The sequence below is a fragment of the Amphiura filiformis genome, chromosome 7 (genome assembly GCF_039555335.1).
Source record: "Amphiura filiformis chromosome 7, Afil_fr2py, whole genome shotgun sequence".
Taxonomy (NCBI): Eukaryota; Metazoa; Echinodermata; class Ophiuroidea; order Amphilepidida; family Amphiuridae; genus Amphiura; species Amphiura filiformis.
In genome coordinates, this window is record NC_092634.1 from 54,896,516 (window position 1) to 54,919,849 (window position 23,334).

Genomic DNA, 23,334 nt, shown 5'->3' on the forward strand with positions numbered 1-23,334 from the left:
GTAGTTGTTGAAAAATATAGGATATTGAAGATATAGGGACGATGACGGTGTGCGCCGGTGCTACCAATACATGAAGCAGTTGGGTGTATTAAATAAAATATTGACTGATTCAGTGTTATGTAATTTCAGTGGTTTTCTGGTGACATATCTGACACTTAAAGAGCTAAGGAAGACGTCTGGCCGTATCAACTGGTTTATGTTCTATTTCCATCGTTTCTGGCGCATAACGCCCTTGTATATGGTAACACTGGCAATATTGGCTACGTTGACACCGTATCTTGGTAAAGGAGGAGGAAAAGACGACACTTTTAAAGCAGCAAGTGAGGCATGTCAGAAATACTGGTGGACGAATCTTCTATATATCAGCAATCTCTATCCATTCCCAGGAAATCTGGGTGATCAGGTAAGTCTCATATAACAGGTCTAGGCTAGGTTGACAGAGTTAAATTATGAGAGGACAATGTAAAAGTTTGACCTTTATGTAAGAGCTGGACAGTGTAAGAGCTTGACCTTATCGTAATGTGTAACTACGTATCTCTTTCATAAAGACTGCACAAAAAGTAACGCAGCTGTTATAAATACGCCTATAGTATTAGAACTAATAATTGTGTTCACAATCATGACAATATTTCAACATTGAAAGAAGGATGATTTATTTACGCGCATTTTGATACCCCATTCGTTCAATATTAACAACACAGCAGTGTTTTTAAAGAAAAAGTGCCCGAATTTAAACGTTGCAGCTATTTGTATTGATTTGAAGTCAGCGCGAAGTGTTTTACGTGCCACAATGCTTGCGTAATAACCATTGATCGCTGTAAACTGCAACTTTTAAATTCGGATATTTTTCTTTAAAAGCACTACTGTGTTGTTAATATTGAACGACATTTGACAAATGGGGTATCAAAATGCGCGTACATAAATCATACTTCTTTCTATGTAAAAATATTGTGGAAACAATTATTAGTTCTGAAGCAATAGGGGTATTTATAACAGCTGCGTTACTTATTGTGCAGACGTTTTGTGACCCAAGAAGAGATCGCCCCACTAACTAAAGGCCCATTAAGGTGGTACTACACCCCTTGATAAATTTGTGACTATTTTTGCATTTTCTCAAAAAATAATATAAACACATTGGTAACAAAAGTTATGTATAATTATTATAGGGGCAAGGAATCCAGTTACTACACTGGAATTTCAGGGACTCAAGACAAGCGGTACGATATTTATTATAAGAAAAGAGGTACCGCTGGAATGTACAGACTTGACATTTAATAAGGAATATTTTTTGGCAAAATTCCAGGACTGGTCTGGACGGAGTCCGCATAAATCGCACGGGCTAAATATTAATTGGGGTGTGTCGGGAGATGGTGTAAAATAATTGTTTGATAGAAAATGTGCATTCCATAAGTTTAAATTATGGTGCTCATAATGTAGCGAATTTGCCTAAAATGGCCGATTTAGGGAAGCTGAATTTGCGCCTTGTGTGGGACACAATTTCGGACTTGAGGTCATATTTCTTAAACTTCGTCAGCAATTGGCATTCATCACAGTTGAAATAAACTTGCAATGTACCAATTTGTTGAATATGGGAGGAGCTTAAAATAGGGCTTTAAAAGTGGTACGTACTCAGAAAGTTTGAATGGCCCCTGGGGTTAAATGTTATAAACTTACCGTTCCTGCTTGTCCAATGAACTCACGCTGTTTCTTTGTGTACAGTACGTTTATAACATTTGGCCCCAGGGCACTATTCAAACTTTCTGAGTGCGTACCACTTTTAAGAGATATATTTTTAAAGCTCCTCCCCTTTCAAACTAGTACATTACAAGTGCATTAGTAGTTCCGACAAACACTTATTGGAATTTAGGTTCAGTAAGTATTGCCTCAAACCTCAATAAATTTGATAATATCATAATGTTGCTCAAATTAAGAAATTTTACCCCCACAATCATCAAATTCAGTATCCTTAAATCCACAATTTTAAGGTAATTCACTACATTATGAGCGCCAAAATGTAAACTAATGGAAGACACATTTTCTGTCAAACAATTATTTTACACCATCTCCCGACACACCCCAATTATTATTTAGCCCGTGCGGTTTATGCAGACCCCTACTAGACCAGTCTTGGAATTTTGCGAAAAAATATTCCATAATAAATGTCAAGTCTGTACCTCATTTCTTAATATATATAATGAACCACTTATCTTGAATCACTGATATTTCAGTGACATAATTAGATTCCTTGCCCCTATAATATACATAACTTTTGTTACCAGTGTGTATTTATTTTTTGAGGAAAATGCAAAATTAATATACATAACTTTTGTTACCAGTGTGTATTTATTTTTTGAGAAAAAATGCAAAATTAGTCACAAAAATTGTCAGGGGTGTTGTACCACCTTAAACTCCCGGATTAAACTAAAATCTGCACAAAAAGTAACGCAGCTGTTATAAATACGCCTATAGCTTCAGAACTAATAGTTGTTTCCACAATATTTCGACATAGAAAGAAGGATGATTTATTTACGCGCATTTTGATACCCCATTTGTCAAATGTCGTTCAATATTAACAACACAGTAGTGCTTTTAACGAAAAATATACGAATTTAAAAGTTACAGCGATCAATGGTTATTACGCAAACATTGTGGCACGTAAACCCTCAGTTTATCTTCGTGCTGACTTCAAGTCAATACAAATAGCTGCAACTTTTAAATTCAGGTTATGTTCTTTAAAAACACTGCGGTATTGTTAATATTCATTGACGAAATTGGACAAATGGGGTATCAAAATGCGCGTAAAGAAATCATCCTTCTTTCTATGTTGAAATATTGTAAACACAATATTAGTTTTGACACTATGGGCGTATTTATAACAACTGCGTTACTTATTGTACCAGACATAAGTATCACACAAGAAATGCCGACGACTACAATATATGTCATACAAAATACAGAATTTGCTCACAAAACAATAAGAGCCGCCGGTATAGGAAATGGAATATTACTGATAAATATATAAAGATGGCAAAATCAGTAAACCAGTTTAAGTTACAAATAAAGAAAAGTCTAATAAAAATTACATCATATATTTAGGCTTCATTTAATGACCTCACCAATCCCCACCCATCTCCACCGCAACTATCAATTTCTTGTGTGAACTGTGGAGTGTCTATTTATTGAAATGTTATATATCGTCGGTCGCAACACGTAGTGGCGTAGAGTGATTTTCAAAATTTTCCGTTTCACATAGTGGCGTATAGGTTAAGAGCTAGCTATTATCCTTTAATAGTTATTCCTTTTTAACTATTAAAGATACAGTTTAATAGTTTGAACCTTAAACTTCAATTTCAAATGCCACTGAGAGATAACAATGGAGAAGTATCGACACCGTTACTAGTAGCATATCCTTCAAAAATGTTTTACTCGGAGACGTATTTTGTCCTTCACGTACGCCACTATGTGTTGCGACCGACGATATATTTGGTCAATTCCAGCCAAATCGGGCCAAAATTCTCTCTGGGGGCCATTTTGAAAATGTTTTCCTTTTCAATTCTAGACTTATCAAATGAGACGATCATGTCTAGTGAATCATCAGGTGGAAGTGCCATCGGATTGAAAAATAACTTTTCTTGCTAGACCAAATAAAGTGTTAAATGCGCATATGCATGTTACCCACGAATTCAAGCATTTTTCACCTGTTGTACGCCATAAAATTTTACTTTCTTTAATATTTTTCAATATTTTATGTGTGACTCATATACACTAGAAATCGGTGAAGACTTTGAACGTAAAATAGAATTTTATTACATATATCTACAAAGAAATATTTTGGTTATTACAAATTTTAAGAAAGAACCAGGTGTACAGTTAAGATTGTGTCAATTCTTCGAACTCTTTCCAAAGTGGCTGTCATTTAACATTACTGTATTATTTCGAAAGATTAGAATAAATGCTTCATATAAATATAAAGTTAGATTTTGTATCTCGTCGCAGGATGAGGATCTCGAATGGATTCGTGGGTAACAGCGTCTGGAAAATAGCAATTCCTATTAATTTTTTAAAATAAAAATAAAACATACTTTTCCGTATGTCAATAATTCAGGCTGCAATGGCACTAAAATGAATTTTAATCAAAATACAGACAACATGGAATGTTTAGAATGGATCATTATGGCATTTTGGGTATACAAATTTTGAGAATAATGAAGCTGCCAAATTCAAATAGACAGAGCAAACAGTTTTATATTATTATTTTAGTAAAATCGTTCCATATTTTCATGCAGCAATATTCTATTAACTCGTGTTTGACAGTTCCTATGAACTAAAACACTATCAATACATTGTTAACTATAATTTAAGTAGGGATTCGTGGGTAACCAAAATGTTCGTGGGTAACACATATTTGAAGGTATGTATTGGAAAGCGGCAAAATAGAAAATATTACAGAAGGTTGGACACCACCATGTGGTTATTCCTCCATTGTGTTTCAATGATTCCCGTTTCTCTAACCAATTGCATTTACCCAAAAATGGTAATTTAGGATAATCAATCAAAACTTCATGTTGCAGCTTCAGTATACCTTCAAGAGGACGCTATTAAACAGGACTGTTTTGGAACCTATTTCGCATGTTTTCAAAATGTTAAGATGCATAAGAAATATATAATTTACGAGTAAATCCTTGGATTCGTGGGTAACGCCGAATTCGTGGGTAAAGCTATAAGTACTATAGTACCGTTTGGGGTTTGCGTTTCTTAGGTGTATAAACTGTAAGTACTGTCAAAATTATAGCATACCCATGGCTTGAATATGTGCTGATTTAAACTTAAAATAAACAATCTCCTTATTTTTCAAGGTTAGCATCTATTCGGGATTCGTGGGTAACAAAAGTTTAAACCGTCGTAGATTCTTTTTTAAAGCGGTGAACGTATTTTTACGATTTACAATTTTAAGCGCTTGTCAAACTAAATTCAGTGTCCAAAGTCATTAAATGTTAATTTAAGTTATGGCAATTATATTTGCTGGACTCGTGGGTAACAGTTGATACGTGGGTAACGTCAAATTTGATTTTATGGAATTTTATGGGTAAAACGTATTTGCATAAAATAATCACTTGGACCTCAGAATTATAGAACGAAACTTCGTTTCATGATATAGTCATTTATGGCATATTCACTTTACATTTTTCAGAACGATCATTTAATTTTTGATACGCGGGTAACAAAATTATTAGCCAAATTGACTTAATGGCCTCAAGAGTCCACAAACTTTGGTGGAATTCAATCGTTTTACATATGATGAGAGATCATGCAAACGTCTTTCTAACGGTAATAATTTCATTTTGATTGAAGGACATTCAATGACATATATGGTGCTTTATCTTTGAATTCGTGGGTAACGCCAATTCATTTAAGCTATCATAACTTGTCCCCTGGTATGACTTGCTAGTAAAGGCCTATATGCACAAAGAGAGCACATTGGACGTGACATGATATGCTCCATCAATAACGTGATTTCCTTTATTAATGACATTTTAAAGTGGAAAGTTAACATAGAGAGAATTTTGTCCCGCTTTCGCTGGAATTGACCATTTACATTGGTTCTTTCTTTGCATGTTCTTCTCCTCTTTCTTTTATCTTTTTTGTTAAGTTTGTGTAAGTATGTTGTAACTTACGGCAGTGTAAGGGGGTGATCGCTTCAGGCCTTTGTATGATGTATGTAATCACCACAAGCCAATCGGACTCATTACTCTGCACTGCATGTACCCTGATTTTTGGCACAGTGCCAGCACTTTACTACTGCGGTAATCAAGTAATCATGATTACTAGATATGAATTTCTTGATCACTTTAATAATTAGCCTTCTAGAATATTCCATGTACAAACAAATGGAGATAAATCTCAAAACAAGTGAAAATTAATGTTTGATGACAAAATACATGATTTTTAATGAATATTATGGAATATTTTGGGGCACATAACACATTAAAGCTGATCATATGTAGAACGTGTATACTTTTATCTGTATGCCATGCTTTTTTGCTAATTTGCCGCGAAGAAAAACGCGCCAAAATTTCATCTTTGAAAAAACAAATGGGGAAGTTTTCTCAGGTTACCTCTTGTAGACACTTGTCGGAAGCCATAACAATTTCTGAGCACTCTCTAAGCAAAGATATTATTTTTGAGAAAATGCAAAATTAGTCACAAAATTCATTGACTCTACAACCGTATGACAAAACAGGCGAAAATAGTAACTTTTTGCACAAGATTTGCAATTTAAAGAGAATTGGCCATTGCTCATTGCCATGAATCTAGTATATCGAGAATATCAGTGGGCTGTTTCATTTAATGACAATAAAATTTGCAAAATATTGTAAGAATCAACGGATGTTTTGACTTTTAAAACCAACATAGTGGTCAAAAATTGTGCGTGAATAGGCCTTCTTCAACAGATTTACCACATTCGCCTTGCTATAAACATTGAATTGCGTCATCTGTTGACGTAATGTAGAAGCGTGTTTTTAGCGTGAAGTGTTAGCTTTCGTTCGATATAAAAACTTTTCTGTTGGATGAAGGAAACATTCAGGGTTTTGACAAAAATCTATCACAGATGCCGTATTTTCCATTAGTCACCAGCTAGAAGCTCACACAGCTCTTATGATGCTATGCACTCAATCTTGTAGTACAGGCACAGACTGTGTAGAGACAAGGCATTGCTAAGCTAACTTTGCTTGGACAAATCTGTGTACTCGAATTGGTGTATCGAGGTGGAAACTCTGCATAAATGAGTTGATAAGAGAATCGTTTTGTAGCTAAACCTTTTGATATGAAATGAGATAAAAATGTATGAATTTTGAATACACGTTTAGAAAATAACGCCGTAACATGTTCAAATAAGCGGCGGATTATTTTAACCGCATTGTGCATAAAACGTGGAATGGTTCACAATTCGGTACATGTACATTTAACAATGTAAACATAGCAATGGGTTTACACTATTTTTGAATGTATTGCCCTGCTCTATAAGCAGGATGCACTAATCACCTGTGTATGTGTACAATGATAGATTGACTACTATACCGCTCTTTTCAAAGACACTAATGTTACAGGTGTAGGTGATCAGCATGATGTGAAATTTCTATAGAATTACGATCCAGGATTTTATCCCTGTTCTTGATAATATATGTGCAATGTAGAGGAACGGCATAACGTCTAGTGCAGGGCAATGCATTCAAAAATAGTGTAAACCCATTGTTATGGTAATTGATCCTGTTACGTCACTACTTCTACAGGGGAATAGTCAGTTCTGTTCTAGTCACGTAAATTTAATCCATTTCTTTTCTTTTCGTTTTTGCAGTGCATGGGATGGAGTTGGTACCTTTCAAACGACATGCAGTTTTTTATCATTAGTCCATTTATTGTTTATTGCTTGTACAAGTAAGTAGAAGCTCTACTCTATGAAATATATTTACAAACAGCCATTAATATGCCAATACAATAGACATGATAGATTGGGCTTAATAATAAAGCGACTTATATCAGGCCGGAATTCGCGAAGCGGAAAACTAGAAGCGAGGACGAATGTGTAGCCAGCCTACACAATCGTTCTTGCTTTCAGTTTTCCGCTTCGCGAATTCCAGCTGGATTGGAGTTAGCCGAGCCAAAACGCTATCAACGGCTGGAAGGCGCCAATTATAAGAAAACTCTACAGCGCGTCATCTGTTTGTAATTTTTAAAATATTTGCACGTTTAGCAAATAAAAGAGCTTTTGTGAAGGTATATCATTATAACGGTTTGCCCTGGTGATAAAGTTGGATGGAAGTGGACATTATGGTTTTGTTATGAATTTAGGAAATTACAATTTTGCCTCGTATAACAGAATTTCATATCTGCATCTTGTTTTTTGACTACCCCTACTGCATACATCGGCCTCCATTAAGAGCAATTGCAAAGTTGTGTACTATTATCATTTGAACGAGCCATGTGCCAAATACATAATGGCAACTGGTGAAAGTGGATTATTAAGTAAAATAGAAGAATCCAAGAGCTCCAAGCTGGATAGTGTGCATTTTGAAAATTAAATGACATCGTGAGGAGCAAGATGCCGACATGCCTGAAGCGTAGAGTGTTTGTCAAAATTGCGATGATCAATAACATATTCAACCAATTATCGAAGAATAATTTTGCACCGATAAAGAATATTGCGCTTGTAAAAGAAAATTTTGAGAAAAGGCATTTGAATTTTGCATTTCCGCGGGTTTTGAGGAATTTTCATAATTAAAAAAAAAGGATATTGAGTAATCCGGAATAAAACGTGAAAATAACACCAGACGTACGTTATACGTCATGTCGTATAGAGTATAATGTACACGGAAATCGCATTCAAAAATTCAAGTCAAGTGGTACGTACGCATTTTGATGTACGTTTTTGACCTACCTCTGGCCCTGGTTTGGGGACTCGTCTATAAGCAGGGTTGCATTTAGATGACGTTTTACAATAGTTTATTTGGCCGTTGCTCATAATATGCAACTTTGAAACCCAAACCCAAAGTTTGAAGGCATTAAGTCCCGCCTGTCGGAGTTTCCAACTTGGATATTTTCTTATAAGCATATGTTGGTTGTTTTGTTTTCACATTTAGATCCAGCAAATTGGGAGTTAGTTTACTTGGCTTGCTGTGTGGTGTATCATTTGGTTCTACGGCTTACGTATGCTGGTATTGGGGACTTCCAGCATTTGGATCCACCACCCGTGAGTGGTTAATAGAGGTTTTGAACCACATTTCGGAATTGTTTCTATTAAATCAAATCGTATTTTTAACTCATTATAAAATGTACCTTTTACCATGTTTACGATTTTTTAGAAGTTTATAATTTGTAATAATATTTAAGTTTGGCTTCCTATCCTTCTTAACTTCATTCTCCCTCACTCACTCACTTACTCACTCACTCACTCGACACTCACCCCTTACTCACTCTCATTCGCGTAATTTGCTTACCTGCTTGCTTGCTTACTTACTTACTTTACTTACTTACTTACTTACTTACTTACTTACTTACTTACTTACTTACTTACTTACTTACTTACTTACTTACTTACTTACTTACTTACTTACTTACTTACTTACTTACTTACTTACTTACTTACTTACTTACTTACTTACTTACTTACTTACTTACTTACTAATTTACAAGGTATTACAACAATCGTACAACTACAACTCCCGGAATTGAGGAATCCGATGACTTCATTTACGGCAAACCGTATGTCCGTATTCAGACGTATCTTGTTGGTATGATGCTGGGATATATTATATACAAGATGAATGGCAAACCGTATAAACTGAACATGGTAAATGATTAGATTAGGTTTTGAAATGGCAATCTAAAAGTTCCGTCTAGTACCTAAATAAGTTTTGATGCAATGATTTTATGGAAAGTGCGATAGCTTATATGATAAAATCCGCTTTCCAAGTCCGGGGCACCTTTGTTTCCAATGGACATTTTATAGTGAAATGTCATTGTACAAGGAATACATAAAAAAAAATTCCACATAGCCCCCGAATGAAAAGTATTTAATTATCTTTGTAATCACTCAAAAAGCATTTGGTGTGAATTTTACATCTGGACTAGAGGCTATTAAATTTTTATGTGCCTTTTTATTTTACATGTAAAGCCTATGGGGGTGACGATTAGAAATGGACGGCAATATTGAAAAACCTCATTTTGGGCCATTTTAGACACTAAAATGCCCATAAAAAAGAATAGCCTCTAGTTCGGATGTAAAATTCACACACAATGCTACCTGAGTGAGTACAAACATAATTAAATACATTTCATTCGGGGGCTATATCAAAAAAAAAAAATGTCCTATACCCTAATGGTTATGGAACAAAGGTGGGGGTCGGGTCATATTGCTCCTGTCTTTAAGTACAAATCTCATTACAACTGATTTGCTGTAAGCTTCTGGAGAAGGTTATTCATAGTCAAGTTCTTCAGCACCTCCTTAGCAATAACATCCTCACCAAGTTTTCTACCACAGATGTAATCGCACAGTGGCTCAGTGGTTACGGCCTTCGACTCATAATCTGAGAGCTTACTCGATGTGCGTGGGTTCGATTCCCCGTCCCACCACCGTGTTGCGCCCTTCGGTAAGGCACTTTGCCTCGCGTGCCTCACCCCACCCAGGTGCAATGGGAAGCTGTTAGGGGGGTAGTCGTTGTACTGATGAACCCTGTGCCACTTGTAGGCTGCTAACGTGGTTCCGACGTATTCTAATGACGGCGGAATAATTGTAAAGCGCTTTGAGGCTCTTTACGGCATAAAGTGCTATATGTAATGTACATTAATTTTATTTTTATTTTATTTTATGTACTTAAAACTACTCTATATTATCGCACAATCACACTTAAGGATAGTAAAAAGCATCGTATTTTATTGCGAATCACTGCGCCTTCAATTTATTTTTTGCTGAATGTAACTTGTCTTTTCCCAGTTTGTTAACATCTTGGGCTGGACTGTATCAGCAGCTTTAGCATGTAGCGCAATCTATGGACTTAAAGCTACCGGACCAGATACGGAGCAGTGGCTTTCCATCGCTTACAACTGTCTAAGTAGATTTACTTATGCTGTTGCCGTATCATGGGTTATGTTTGCATGCATAACAGGCAATGGTGGTATGTTGATAATAAAATTTATAATGTTATAATATACGGTATAGCAGGATCAAATAAACCTTATTTAAGAACATGGTTTTTTGCTGAAGGTGTATATTCAAAAAATTTTGTACTCTTTCAATTGTGATAATTTCCTCTAAAGGGGTATAATGCATTCTTTAGGGGATACTTTTGGAAGACCTATTTAACAATGCGTGTCTAAATTTTGGCGTTACCTTCTATGTAAGCAATTTCCCTAAACAAGGCAAATGATATTATTATCATAGTCTAGTAAAGTGTTTTTTTCTTCAAATTTTGGTTTAAATTACGGGTAAGTTTCATAGGCGTAATCCCCCCTCAATATTTTGATAGCAATTATGTCACACTTTTTTTGGGGCGGCTTTTAAATTAAATGCTCTAAACAGGCTTAGGAAAACAGTACAGAAGCGCTTAAGTATGCATATTTTCCTTCTCGATACGCTCGCAACATGTATCAAGACCATTGAGGTTTGCAAATTTGGAGCAAAGATTTTTGGCAGGCCGAGAAGAGGGCAAGTGGTTTTTGGTGGGCCGAGAGGGCAAGCGATTTTTTGGCGAGCCGTTTGGAATTTTACCCCTGGGTGGGCTCATAATTATTGCACAGCCCCTTATGGTCGGTCGGCCACTAAACCAGGATTTCTTTTTCTTTTTTGTCGCCAACAGAATAATATTTTATTTATCCAATTACATTATGTAATTTAATTGCTTTTCAGGTTATATCAACAGTTTCTTATCGTGGACTTTCTGGACTCCTTTAGCCAGACTGAATTTTGCTGCGTACTTGGTGCATCCAATAATCATCTTCGAGGTTATCTTGACCAAGAAAGCCCTATTGCATTTCACTTACGTGGAAATGGTCAGTATTGTTTCAAAGAGTAAACTATGTAAACCAACTTTTTCGTTATGAACGATTCCAACTAAAAACGAAGGTGATTTACTCACGTTTTAGTGACGTTTCACCACTACACTATAGTTTCATCAGACTGGCAATTTATCACATCAGACTGTTACCTTTTATGGACATCAGGAAACACCGTGGAGGGCGTGATGAGCCTATGTTTAGAGTGCCATGTCCTTTTCTGTGAATCCAAATGGCTTCTTTCAGCTACCTGGTAGTCTTCAGCATCACGATCAATTTAGAGTCCTCCCAAGTCCAATTGATTTGTAGAAGCCACGTGATCAGTGATGGCAGATTTGTGAATGTCTGTGATACAAGATTTGCGATTTGCACGTGTACATGGTCTGTATCCAAATTTCTCCACCTCTTTTTGGTGCTCTTTGAGTCGGATACCAAAGGGAAGGCTAGTTTCACAAATGTAGGAACTGAGGCAGTCACCGCAGCGGATCTCGTAAATAGCTTCCGATTTTGGTTGAGGGGGAAGTTTATCCTTTGGGTGAACAAGCATACTGCGGATGGTACGCTGCGGCTTCATCGCAGTAGAACACCCCTGTTTTTAAACACACGGGAGACTCGCTCAGAAACACGCTCTATATAGGGGACCACAACCATGCCTTTGGTTCTCACTGTCATCTTTTCGCTGCGAGATAAGTTTTGTCTTAGGAGTGGATCTATCTTCTTTGACTCTCTTAATTGACCAATCTGGGTCAAGTGGTCAACGTTCCGCGGATATTATTCTGTAATTCTCCTCTTTTTGTCTGTCCGCTTCCTCGGTTACTAACGCGTCTAAAGTAATTGATTGTGAAGCTGGTAAGACTACCAGGTGACTGAAAGATCCCAAGACTAGGACACGACACTCTAAACAAGGACGAAGGGACCTACGCACTCAATAACATCTTTGACCAACTCATCACGCCCTCTACGGTGCTTTCTGTTGTCCATAAAAGGAAAAAGTCTGATGAGATGAGTTTTTTTAATTTTTTTTTTTTTGACGAGTTGTCAGGCATAAGCCTTTATTATACATATTACGAAAACCACATATTATACATATTTAAATCATTAAATCACACATTTTCAGAACACACAGATTATTGCATTACACAATATAAAATATACAAGTATAAGAAATTAAGTTGAACAATTAGATATATTGCGAATTTTGATGAGATGAGTTGCCAGTCTGATGAAACCACTAGTGTAGTAGTAAAACGTCACTAAAACGAGAGTAAATCACCTTCGTTTTTAGTTGCAATTGATCATAACGAATAAAACGAACAGTATGTAAAGCACCCGATATAGCCAAAGATTCTACGTCAATAAACCTAATGATGTTGGTTATTCTGTCCGATGTAATAAAACATCCCAACCAATTATTGAAACTGTAGAGAATGGGGAAACTTACCTGTTTCAAATTACAATGGAATGTTTTTACATGATAATTCCTGATAAAATTTTGCCTTCTGAAGAAAGACAGGATTGTTTCTACCATATTGAAAAGTTATGCTTATGTATACATCGCATGGCAATTCTCGTAAAATGTTTCAAATGTGAACCAACATCGACTAAAATATATAAAATAAAAGATAATAATGTATGTTTTGCCTTATTTGTGAAATATCGGGCGAATATAGCTATTTACATGACCCGACGTGAATTTTGTGAGCATTTCGATGTAAAGGTACATTAGTTATTTCAATTTATCGCATTAATTCTGCAAAATTACCTTTCTTTTTCCAAACAAACTAACGGTGACTTTTATTTTATTTTACCACAGAGCTACTGGTTTATCGCAAATATGGTTGCATCCTACGCATGCGCATATGTTTTATCACTATTGGTAGAATCACCTACAGTTGGTATAGAGAAGGCTTTTCTTGGTAGACCGTCACGTGACGCACCTGATAAGAAAGAAAGAGATGTTAGTGCAAAAGACTAAAACTCTACAAAATTGAATGTGGAAGAGAAGGATATATAACAGAAACTAAACAATATAGATTTTGTCGTCATAACACTAATTATAACAATAATAATAATAATAATAATAATAATAATAATAATAATAATAATAATAATAATAATAATAATAATAATTACAAGAACAACAACAACAACAACAACAACAACAACAATGATGATGATGATTATAATAATAAAGCAAGACAATGAAGGAAACAGAAATGAACCATGTTATGGTTCCGTTTCGCAAAATACAAAAGTGCAAAGCTGAGAAATGATGACAATGCTTCAATGTGTGCATTATTTCACTTTTAGTAAGCATAGCACATGTCGCTGTGTTGTGATATTTGAATTAGCATTTTGTCTTGCTATATTAGGGTAACCAATTTTGTGGGTTGCACCTCAAATGATAAGACTAAAATTAGTTCCATATGCTTCCTGCGAGGGATCACAGGTCATAATGGGGACCAAATTAACATTTGCTGTATCATGTGGTATTATACAGTCTTCGAAAAAATCGGTGCACTTTTTTTGTCTCGTCAGCACCCTAAACGATGCTTACGTTCTAAACTACGCAAAAAAGTTTCTTTATGGTTAGGAAATTTACCCACTATTAACATCTAGCGACCAATTGTGTACGTTTGCTAAATAATTGCATGCGAGAGATTGTCCTGCGCATTTTGACACCTCAATCACTACCCTACGACACTCCTGAGAAAAGATATAAATGTTTAAGTAACACGAGGTCGAAAAATGAAAATTGAAAATAAGTCTATTCAATGGTTTTAGAGCTGATTCACTGATCCGAGACAGTTTCATTATTCCCGCCTTTTCAATTTTAATTTAAAACATTTTAATTGATGCTTATTGTGCAGATGAATGATCAAAGACAAAGGTGAGTGGGTACTAAGACATTTACTTTTTGGGGCGCCCGCTACGGCGGCGGCCCATTATTTGGCTTGACTTTGCAAAAAGCTTCTAATTTCGGTCTTGCTAATTTACTTCATAACTGTTTTGCTTAAAAGTATGCCCAGCTTAGAAATAAAACCACAATATGCTTGGATTTTATTTTATTATTGTTTTCTGATATGCACGGGATAAAATGTTGTGCGTATATTCTTTGTTTAAAATACAAAATTAATGGACTTATAAAAACACCAAATAAACCGTGACCTTAGTATGGTCAGGTATGGTTTAAACCAGTTTACCGCCTATAGAACCCGATAGACGATAGACGGTGACATTTGACCATTCTAATTATGTATGTTTTGAACATGTTTGCACATGAACTAGTTGTTTAAAGTGTGAAGAATCTACAACATGCTCATCTATCAGGGCACAGTTCTTTAACTCCAATACATTTGTGCATTCATTGAATGACCTTTGAAAATGTGAATACAAAAACTCATACTCTGCAACTTAAGGTCAAATTTTGCACTATGATTGTTTAATTGAGGTTATTGATAATATGCCACTGGAATGAGGCCATTGTGGTCCATAGTGATTGCAGTAGCAACAGGGCCGTGACCTTTGCACACCTAATCCTTAAACCAAACAAAACAACCACTGACCAATCATGAAATCACTAATAGAGGTTATCCACTTAACTCATGTGTGACTTCTAATAAAAGGCACTGGTTCCCGTAGTATTCGTCATTCAAACTAATTCAATGCACGACCTCGGAGTTACCTGCATGACTTTGGCGGGCTATTTTGAAACAGTCATGGTTGCACATGCAGGTACTTCTTTAGAATGTCCTAAACAAGGTATAGCAGTCGTTGATAGGACATGCAGCTTATAGAACATGGATAACCTCTATTGGTTTATGTGCTTGACCGGCTAACTGATTGTGACCAAAGATATTAGAACACAGCTCAGTATCTTTGTGGTGACTATCTCTGATAAAAAACATTAATTAACGAATTTCAATTCTGGTCAGCAGAGAAAGGAATAAATTCAAAAGACATGACTGTGTTGAAAGTCAGAAGTGTATTTGCAACCCGAGTTGCCAACCCCGCGATATGGTAGCCCAATTAGGCGACTTTTGACTCGTGGTTCACCGTTGTTGGGCAGTTTAAAGCAATAATGTACGATTTAGGCCTACGTCATTTTGTTAGTGTTTACCCAAAATGCTGAATGAAATAATATTTATTGTAATATGCCTAACTGCTGGAAAGGGTTCCTAGCAAGGTAAAGTGAAAGAAACCCCAATGGCTATTTTGTCCGTTTAAAATAGAGTTCTATGGCCGATTTAAAGTATAATTATGACGTAATTTTGTTATTTATTAATTAATTTTTAGCAGAATTAATAACATAAAAATGGGCTGTGCCCGTTTCATGAAGAATAACGATCGATCTTACCCTTGATATAACAGGCCTGTCAATTTCTTGGAATTGTTTGATATGAAAGGAGGGTATGATTTTTTTTATTCGTTTAAGTATTTCCTATAGCCTCTCTTAGCCACAGGGTTGGCTACAAAAGACACAGAGTATACCTTAGGATAAACTGGCATGAGTGCGCCGACCCCAGGTTTTCAACATTTCAGGATTGTTTCTGGACGGAGTTCGGGTGAAAAACGAAATTACGTTTACATGACTTTGTCGAAATTCGTCGTGTTACAAGAATGAGTGTATAGATGACTAGGGCCAGGGGGGAAGCTTACTTATTTGTGTCTTCTAGTTATCCATCATATACCTAGGCCCTGCATAACGAAATTCAACAATATTCAATATCCAAAGCAATATCCTCACTACAATAGGCCCCCAAAACAGAACTCCCACCCCACATAATCGCAAATTGACACGAAAGCTTCATTCCATGAAGCATTTCTCTCGTATTTGATCATCATATCCCGTCCAGCTCACATTGGGCGCCCCATTCCTGATTACAGCTGCATTCCTGGAAGCAGAAGGAATTGAGACACTTCAGTGGCCCTCCAGAAGCCCTGATCTTAACCCCTTGGAGAACCTTTGGGACCCGGCTTTGGGATCAGCACAAGAGACGAGCCAACAAGGAGATAAAGGCAGTTACAACTCTGGTGGGATTGCGTCGCATCGTTATCAACGAGTGGAACGGGGTTGAGCAAGGTAACATTCGACGCCTCATTTAAGTCTAATTTTATGAAACGCCCAGTTAAAATTAAACTTACGCTAAATTTAAGTTTAAACTTAAGTGTAGTTCTTTATGAAACACCGCCCTGGTCCTCATGGTATTAATTGCTTTACGTACCCTCCTTGTGCGCCGTATACTTGCGAATGCAGCAGTATTAAAATGCGGTTGCGAAAATGTTGGAGGCTAGCTGGTGATCCGCGCTCATAGTGAATGCGTTTCAAACCTAATGCTACTATCTATCCATGTCAATAACCGTGTGTTTCATTTTAATCTTTGATGTAGCCAAACCTCATCCCTGGACAGAGTGAAAAACGGGTACATTTCTTAAAGAGGGCATATCTTGTGAGCCGATTGTAATGATTGTTTTGTTTTGGTTTATTTTAAAGAATTTAATGTTTCTTTACATACAAAAATACATTTGATCAACATTTTAGAAATAGGAGAGAAAGAGGGCGCATCGATGGTTCTGTTTTTATTGGGACACCCTGTATAAAACTCTTCGTGGTGTTCTCTTGATTTGTTGATAGGACCAAGAATAAGTTGCTAACTACACGTAGAACGCTAGTGAGTCGTTGGCTATTGTTACACAAGACCCACTCAGTTACTTACGCTTAAAACGATCGAATTCGGTGTTGAAATTAGCAAAAGTTTTAGTTACACCTTCACGTCATAATTAATTTTCTCGGTCAAATGAAAAGCAATCATTTTCATTTCTTCGGTAAATGTCAGAAGAAAACTATAATGATTCAAACCCTGACGTTAAACTTAGGTGTGAAATTTAGGCTTCAACTTGCCCCGCGATTATTTTTTTGGTCAACGTTTTTGGTTACTTCGCGAGTCAATAAAAAGTCGACTTACGCCTGCGTAACTTCACACAAGTGCTTGTGAATCCAGCAATACGCAAAAGCGTGATTTACGTAGGTGGTGCGCCAAGTCGGTACGCCATTCTATATCAATCCATGATGTTATAAGTGCCACTTGTTACGAGCTGATCAGAGTATATATACCAATAGTTGCCGGGTAACTTAATTTATTCATAGTGGATCGCAAAGGTTAAAGAGGCACTCCGTGTTCCACAGCCTCATCCCCAAATTACTATTTTTGTAACATCAGAAACATAGGACTATCTAATGTTTGTGTGCATTAATGTTTTTGAAGCTTCGGTCGTTTGACAAAAATATCGTCTATTTGTCTACAGCTCGAATTATGATCATGATTTTAACACATTGGGAAATGGGGCCGCTGTAATACGTGTTTTATGCAAGTACAATGTTTAAATCAAATGAAATTTTGAACCACATTCCCTAAAAAGGGTGCTAAAACCACTAAATAACCCCTTAATGTACTTCCTATTGTTTTAATTGAACTCTGCCTTGAGAGTTTGTTGTTGGAAACACCTTCCTGGATTTCCTGTTGATAGAGGGTCGCGACAATGTTACAGTGTTGCCAATACATGCGGCAAATGATGTCATAATTTGAGAGCTTTTTTTAAAGGTTGTGTACCTTTTCTATCCTTAAAAGGAAAGACATATTATTCGTATTATTTAAATGCCCGTCATAATTTTATGTTTCTTCAGTGAAAAATAATACATATACAGGAAATTAAATGAGTAAAAATATCGATGCTCAACTTGGTTCACAAACAATTCATTATTCTAACATGCATAATTGAGTAAGATTTAATCTTTCCCTAGAGAAGTTCTTTTCAGAAGACTGAGCTTTCGGAACTCTAGCGACTGCCATTTTTGCTCTAGCGTCTCCATATTCACTCTGAAGATGGCACGCGCTAGAGTTCCGAATGCTCAGCCTTCTGAAAAGGACTTCTCTAGCAATCTCTAGTGAAAGATTACATCTCACTCATGTTTACCGACCTAGAGTACCAAGTAATTTCAAATAACGTGGATAATTTTGCAAAAATATTATGTTGGTGAATATTGCTATTGGAAACAGGTGCGTGACAGATGTAGGAATTTACGCTCTTTTGTAAGAGAGTATTGTCTCGTATAAAGGCCAATTCAATTGTATGAAAACAGTAATTCGAATAATGAAACAGATGTCACAATATTATCACTAGTTTAGGGACCAAATTCAAGCCCAAAATCCGGAACACGGAAACTGTAGGCTGATAATACAACACCATTATAGTCACAACCTTGAGTGTATACAAGTTAGATCACAGCCTACATACAAGTACCTCTGTATGGAATAGACGTCAGCTGCACCGTTACTTCTATTAACTTATATGTATTTCTGTTACTTTCTGAGCCTAAGCACAAGCTACACAACTTGGTCACCATTACAGCCAGCAGAGTATTCTATCGAAATACAAAAGCAATCAGTAACAGTAAAATGACGACTGAATTTGCGGTAACCACTTCGAATTTATCTTCCTCACATGGACACGGCGAAGGAGCACCCATTTTCTATGCAGAAAATGTATTTGTAGCCATAATGAACCTTCTAATATTTTTCATTGGATCTATTGGCAATTTTGGTGTCATTCTCGCCGTGCTGTTTTGTAGAAAACTTCAAACTACAACCAATGTTTTCGTATTTAGTTTAAGTTGTGCCGATCTTATAACTTCTTTATTCTTATTTTGGTTAGCCGTGGCTCGTCTTTCACCATCGTTCGGATGGCCATGGCCAAGGGCTTATTGGTTATGCAAAGTATCTGCTTATTTGGTATTTACTTGTTTTGGCGTCAGTGTTTATAATCTTGCAGCGATTTCAGTCAACCGTTTGATTTTAATAACTCGTCCGAATATCTACACAAAAATATATACACGATTCAACATCGCCGTAATGATTAGCATCACGTGGTTGTTACCACTTGTAGTTGGCGCCGCGTTACCTCTAGCTGGGATTGGTGGATTTGGATATGACCACCGAGATCATACTTGCTCAGATCTCGACAATTTACCTACTGCGCATCTTTTCAGTCTAGCACACACAATTGTTGGTTTACCCGTTCCTCTGCTAGTTCTCACATTCAGCTACGCTAGAATATACATACACGTTAGGAGACATTTTGGTAAGCAACTACGACAGCAGAAAGAAATGTCAGTCAGTGTAACCATGAATGGCAGCACAGTTTGTACAGTGCCATCAGCAGCTTGTGAACGCCGCCAAGCACAGATTATTCAACAACAACTGGAAATTACAAAGAATCTGTTCACTGTGTTTATTATCTTTGTCATAATTATCGCTCCATTTTTCATATTCAACCTATTCCCCCAGAATAGCCCTGTCAGCTATAGGATTAACCTTTATCTGTCTGTGCCATTTTTGGCTAATTCCGCAATAAACCCCCTTATTTATGCTGCAAGACATCCACAATTTAAAGGGGTTTTAAGATTAATGATGCTGTGTAAATATAGAGAGATTCCTGAACAAACTGCCTTCTTGCAACGATTCACGAAAACGCTGAATTAGAACTGAAAATCTTCACATAGATGACTAAGATGAGTATTTTTGTGACTGAACTAGAGTATCACATTTTCACCATATTCTCTGCACTGCTGTTTGCCTCCTTTTTTAAAAGACAAAAAGACGGAACAATTTGCAGGAATGAATTAAAGAGTTGTCAGGAAGTTATAGGAATTAATGTTTGGTTTGCTGTTTCTGTGTGCATGTTCTCATCATTGATGGTTTGGTGGACTGTCATGAAACATGATGGATCCTAAACAAGCGTGATGCTAAAAAATGCCTTCCACTCACACTAATTACAAGACCTCTTCTATATTGAATCTGACTTTCCCTTTTAAAGGGAATTTTTTTACTTTAAGGGCTCGGCCACCCACCTGTGCGCAGTATTTTTGTGGAACTGAGCACATCAGACATATTGAATTACATTCTGAATACGAAGAATGTCGAAGATTGTGAGGCAATATATCACTGGATAAGACTGAAATCGGAAAATACATGCTTATTTTCACATGTGTTTCAAGAGGACATTTGTAATTTAAAGTACAAAATTGTGGAATTTAAAGGACAAAATCTTACTAGTCATTTTTTTAAATAGTGAACTATTGGTTGCAGAAGATACCTTTGTAGGTTTGAAAAAATTTTATGACAAGAAAACGCTCATTTTTAATTCATGAGCATTAAAGCGTGACTATCGTGTTTACGTCAGGGTTTACATGCAAGTCAGGAAGTCTTTGGAGAGAAATTAAAGGTCATTGCGGCCGCTATAAAAGCTGATGTCCTTCAAACACTGAGCTTCAAAATATAAAATATTATTATATATTAGGGCTGTGTTATGCAACATAGTTCACTAATAAGACCTTGTCCTTAAAAGTAAATGTACTATCCTCAATCAGTATTAATAAGTATTTGACGACGGAAAAAAATATTCAACGACGGAAACGAACGATCACAAAGTTGAACAAAATAGACAATTTTGCTGCACGCTGTTCCGCCTTTGCATTCAAAAGTATAGAAAGACCACTCGCTATGTAGAAGGTCACTTCGAGACTTACTGTCTATAAGCCGTTATGGCAGCGCGGAGGTGGTCACGTGCGTATTTATAAAAGCGCATTTATTATAACCGAAGAACACTGTCAATGTTAAAGAAACACATGTGTTTATTTGTTTTTTGGCAAATAAAAAGCACAAAACTTAATCTCGTCTTTCATTTGTTATACGTATGGTTTGATAAAACTGCGAATTGTGTTTTACTTTTGTTTTGACATGTTTCAGTTGTAATTAGTTTCATGGTGAGTTATCATGGTTATGACAATAATATAATAAGAAAAGTCTCGTCTCATTTGTGTATAAAAAATAGTGCGCCCTTTGACCTATGTGCCCTTTGACCTGCCACAATTTTCCAACACCATAAATACCGTTATTATACCGAATATAGTGATATCAAAATCTCCATCTAGTTATTTCAAGACATATCAGGCTTCCCAGCAAACACAAAAATCTTTTTAAAACGTTTTAAATAAGTTGTATTTTGGGTTTTGGTTTAGGTAAAAACGTTTCAATAACATTAAAATGTCGGGTTATATAAATGTCATGAAATCATTTTAAAACGTTTTGTATGAAAACACACAACAACAATATTTTTAAAATGTTTTCGAAATGTCATGGTAAACTATTTTTGCAAACATTTTTGGCCAAATATTTTGTCAACACTTAAATAACATTATTTTAAATTATTTGCACCCAGCAAACACAGAAATGCTCTTAAAATGATTTTTACAAAACATTTTAATATCATTTAAATGTCGGGTTATATAAAGGTCGCGAAAACATTTTAAAAACGTTATTGTAAATATTTTGGGCAAACATTTTTTGCAAAATATTTTTTCAACCCCAAAATAACATTCTGCTTAGAATGATTGAATGTTATTAAAACGTTTTTATACCCTTTACATAACCGGACATTTAAATGTTTTCTGTAAAACATTTGTGTTTGCTGTGCAGTAAATTACCAATAAATGTTATTTAATGTTATGAAAACGTTTTATACCATTAACGTACCCTTTATATAACCCGACATTTAAACGTTTTCTGACAACCTTTTATAACCTTTTGCGAATGATGTCGAAAACGTTTTGTGTTTGCTGGGTTATTAACTCAATTTATCATTCCAATTACCTTTATTATATCGGTATTTACCTTCATTTATTTGTGATTTATTTGTGATAATTATATCAAAACAAAACTATTTTTCAAGCGGATAATTCAAAAATTCTCGTATAAAAAATTTGGGTTGATGTTGCTTACCTCAATGACAGTTTCGTGCACTTTCTCAAATTGACAGACGAATTCCTGTACCACGACGATGGAGCATGACGTAGATGGCGCTGTTAGCGGTTGGTCGCCCAGACAAACAAGTACCTAGACCTATGACTTTGGTTCGCGTAGTGAAGCCGACACTGCTTAGCAACGACTTTGACAAGGACGCATATCCGGACGCAAGCAAGCAAACATGTTCGCGTCTACGGAACATTATTGCATTTGACGCGAGCGATAATGGCACAACAATCACGCAAACGAGCGCGTTTTCTCTCCAGACATGAACGCTTATTTCTCCGCGTCCGACCACCCGACCAAAATCACCTTGGATACGTGGCTTCACCTCCCGCTGTGGTAAGGGATGGGCAGTAATAGGTCTAGGTGGTATGTCTATGGTTGGTCGTAGATATGCGGAAGAAAGTAGTTCCGTTCGTCTCTGTTGAGTGTTATGGCCACTCTCTTTCTTATCCAGATGGGTTCCTTTTGTCTTTTCTTTCTTGAGATTAGAGGGGGCCTACCTCTCAAAACAACAAAATTAAAAAGTCCTCTACCTTTTTCCAGGCATTATTGTATACCGATACCGTACGCTAAAACAGCTATTAGTAAGGGTTTCTACACCGATTTTGAGATAAAAATTAAAAAAGTAAAAAGCCCCCTCTTCCTCCTTTTTGTTCAAAAACCCGTACGTGAAAATGTTTTTTTAAATATTTTACTTGGCCTAATTAAATGAATATAAAAGCGACCCTGCCAAATTGATGGCATTTTAAGTAATTCTTTACGTTACCATTCGTATGTGTTAAAAGACTGAAGGTCTTAGCCTAGACGTCGATCAGCAAAGAGTCAACCGAAATTCAGGTAAGTATAATAACAGCACGTCGGATATTGTGACAAGCCTGCCGAAATCCTGGGATCTCGGCAATCCCGTGATTTCGGC

At 36.3% G+C, this 23,334-nt stretch overlaps 2 protein-coding genes across 2 annotated transcripts in view; both read left to right on the top strand.

Annotated features, from left to right (window-relative positions):
• LOC140157957 (O-acyltransferase like protein-like) overlaps positions 1-13,605 on the top strand; it is a 46,634-nt gene extending 33,029 nt beyond the window's left edge. Inside the window, exons 9-15 of the mRNA XM_072181205.1 lie at positions 130-403; positions 7,358-7,437; positions 8,640-8,756; positions 9,193-9,349; positions 10,493-10,673; positions 11,405-11,547; positions 13,364-13,605. Of these exons, the coding sequence (XP_072037306.1) occupies positions 130-403; positions 7,358-7,437; positions 8,640-8,756; positions 9,193-9,349; positions 10,493-10,673; positions 11,405-11,547; positions 13,364-13,525 (1,114 nt within the window). The 3' untranslated portion in view covers positions 13,526-13,605. The remainder of the gene's footprint in view (positions 1-129; positions 404-7,357; positions 7,438-8,639; positions 8,757-9,192; positions 9,350-10,492; positions 10,674-11,404; positions 11,548-13,363) is intronic.
• A 5,048-nt stretch (positions 13,606-18,653) lies between these two features.
• On the top strand, positions 18,654-21,279 carry LOC140157355 (melatonin receptor type 1B-A-like). Its single transcript, XM_072180525.1, has one exon. The coding sequence runs from the start codon at positions 19,008-19,010 to the stop codon at positions 20,088-20,090; it is 1,083 nt and encodes a 360-aa protein (XP_072036626.1). The 5' UTR covers positions 18,654-19,007; the 3' UTR covers positions 20,091-21,279.
• The last annotated feature ends 2,055 nt before the right edge of the window (positions 21,280-23,334 follow it).

What these genes read in the sequence shown, in the direction of transcription:
- LOC140157355 (XM_072180525.1), top strand. Translation starts at nt 19,008, where the DNA reads ATGACGACTGAATTTGCGGTAACCACTTCGAATTTATCTTCCTCACAT.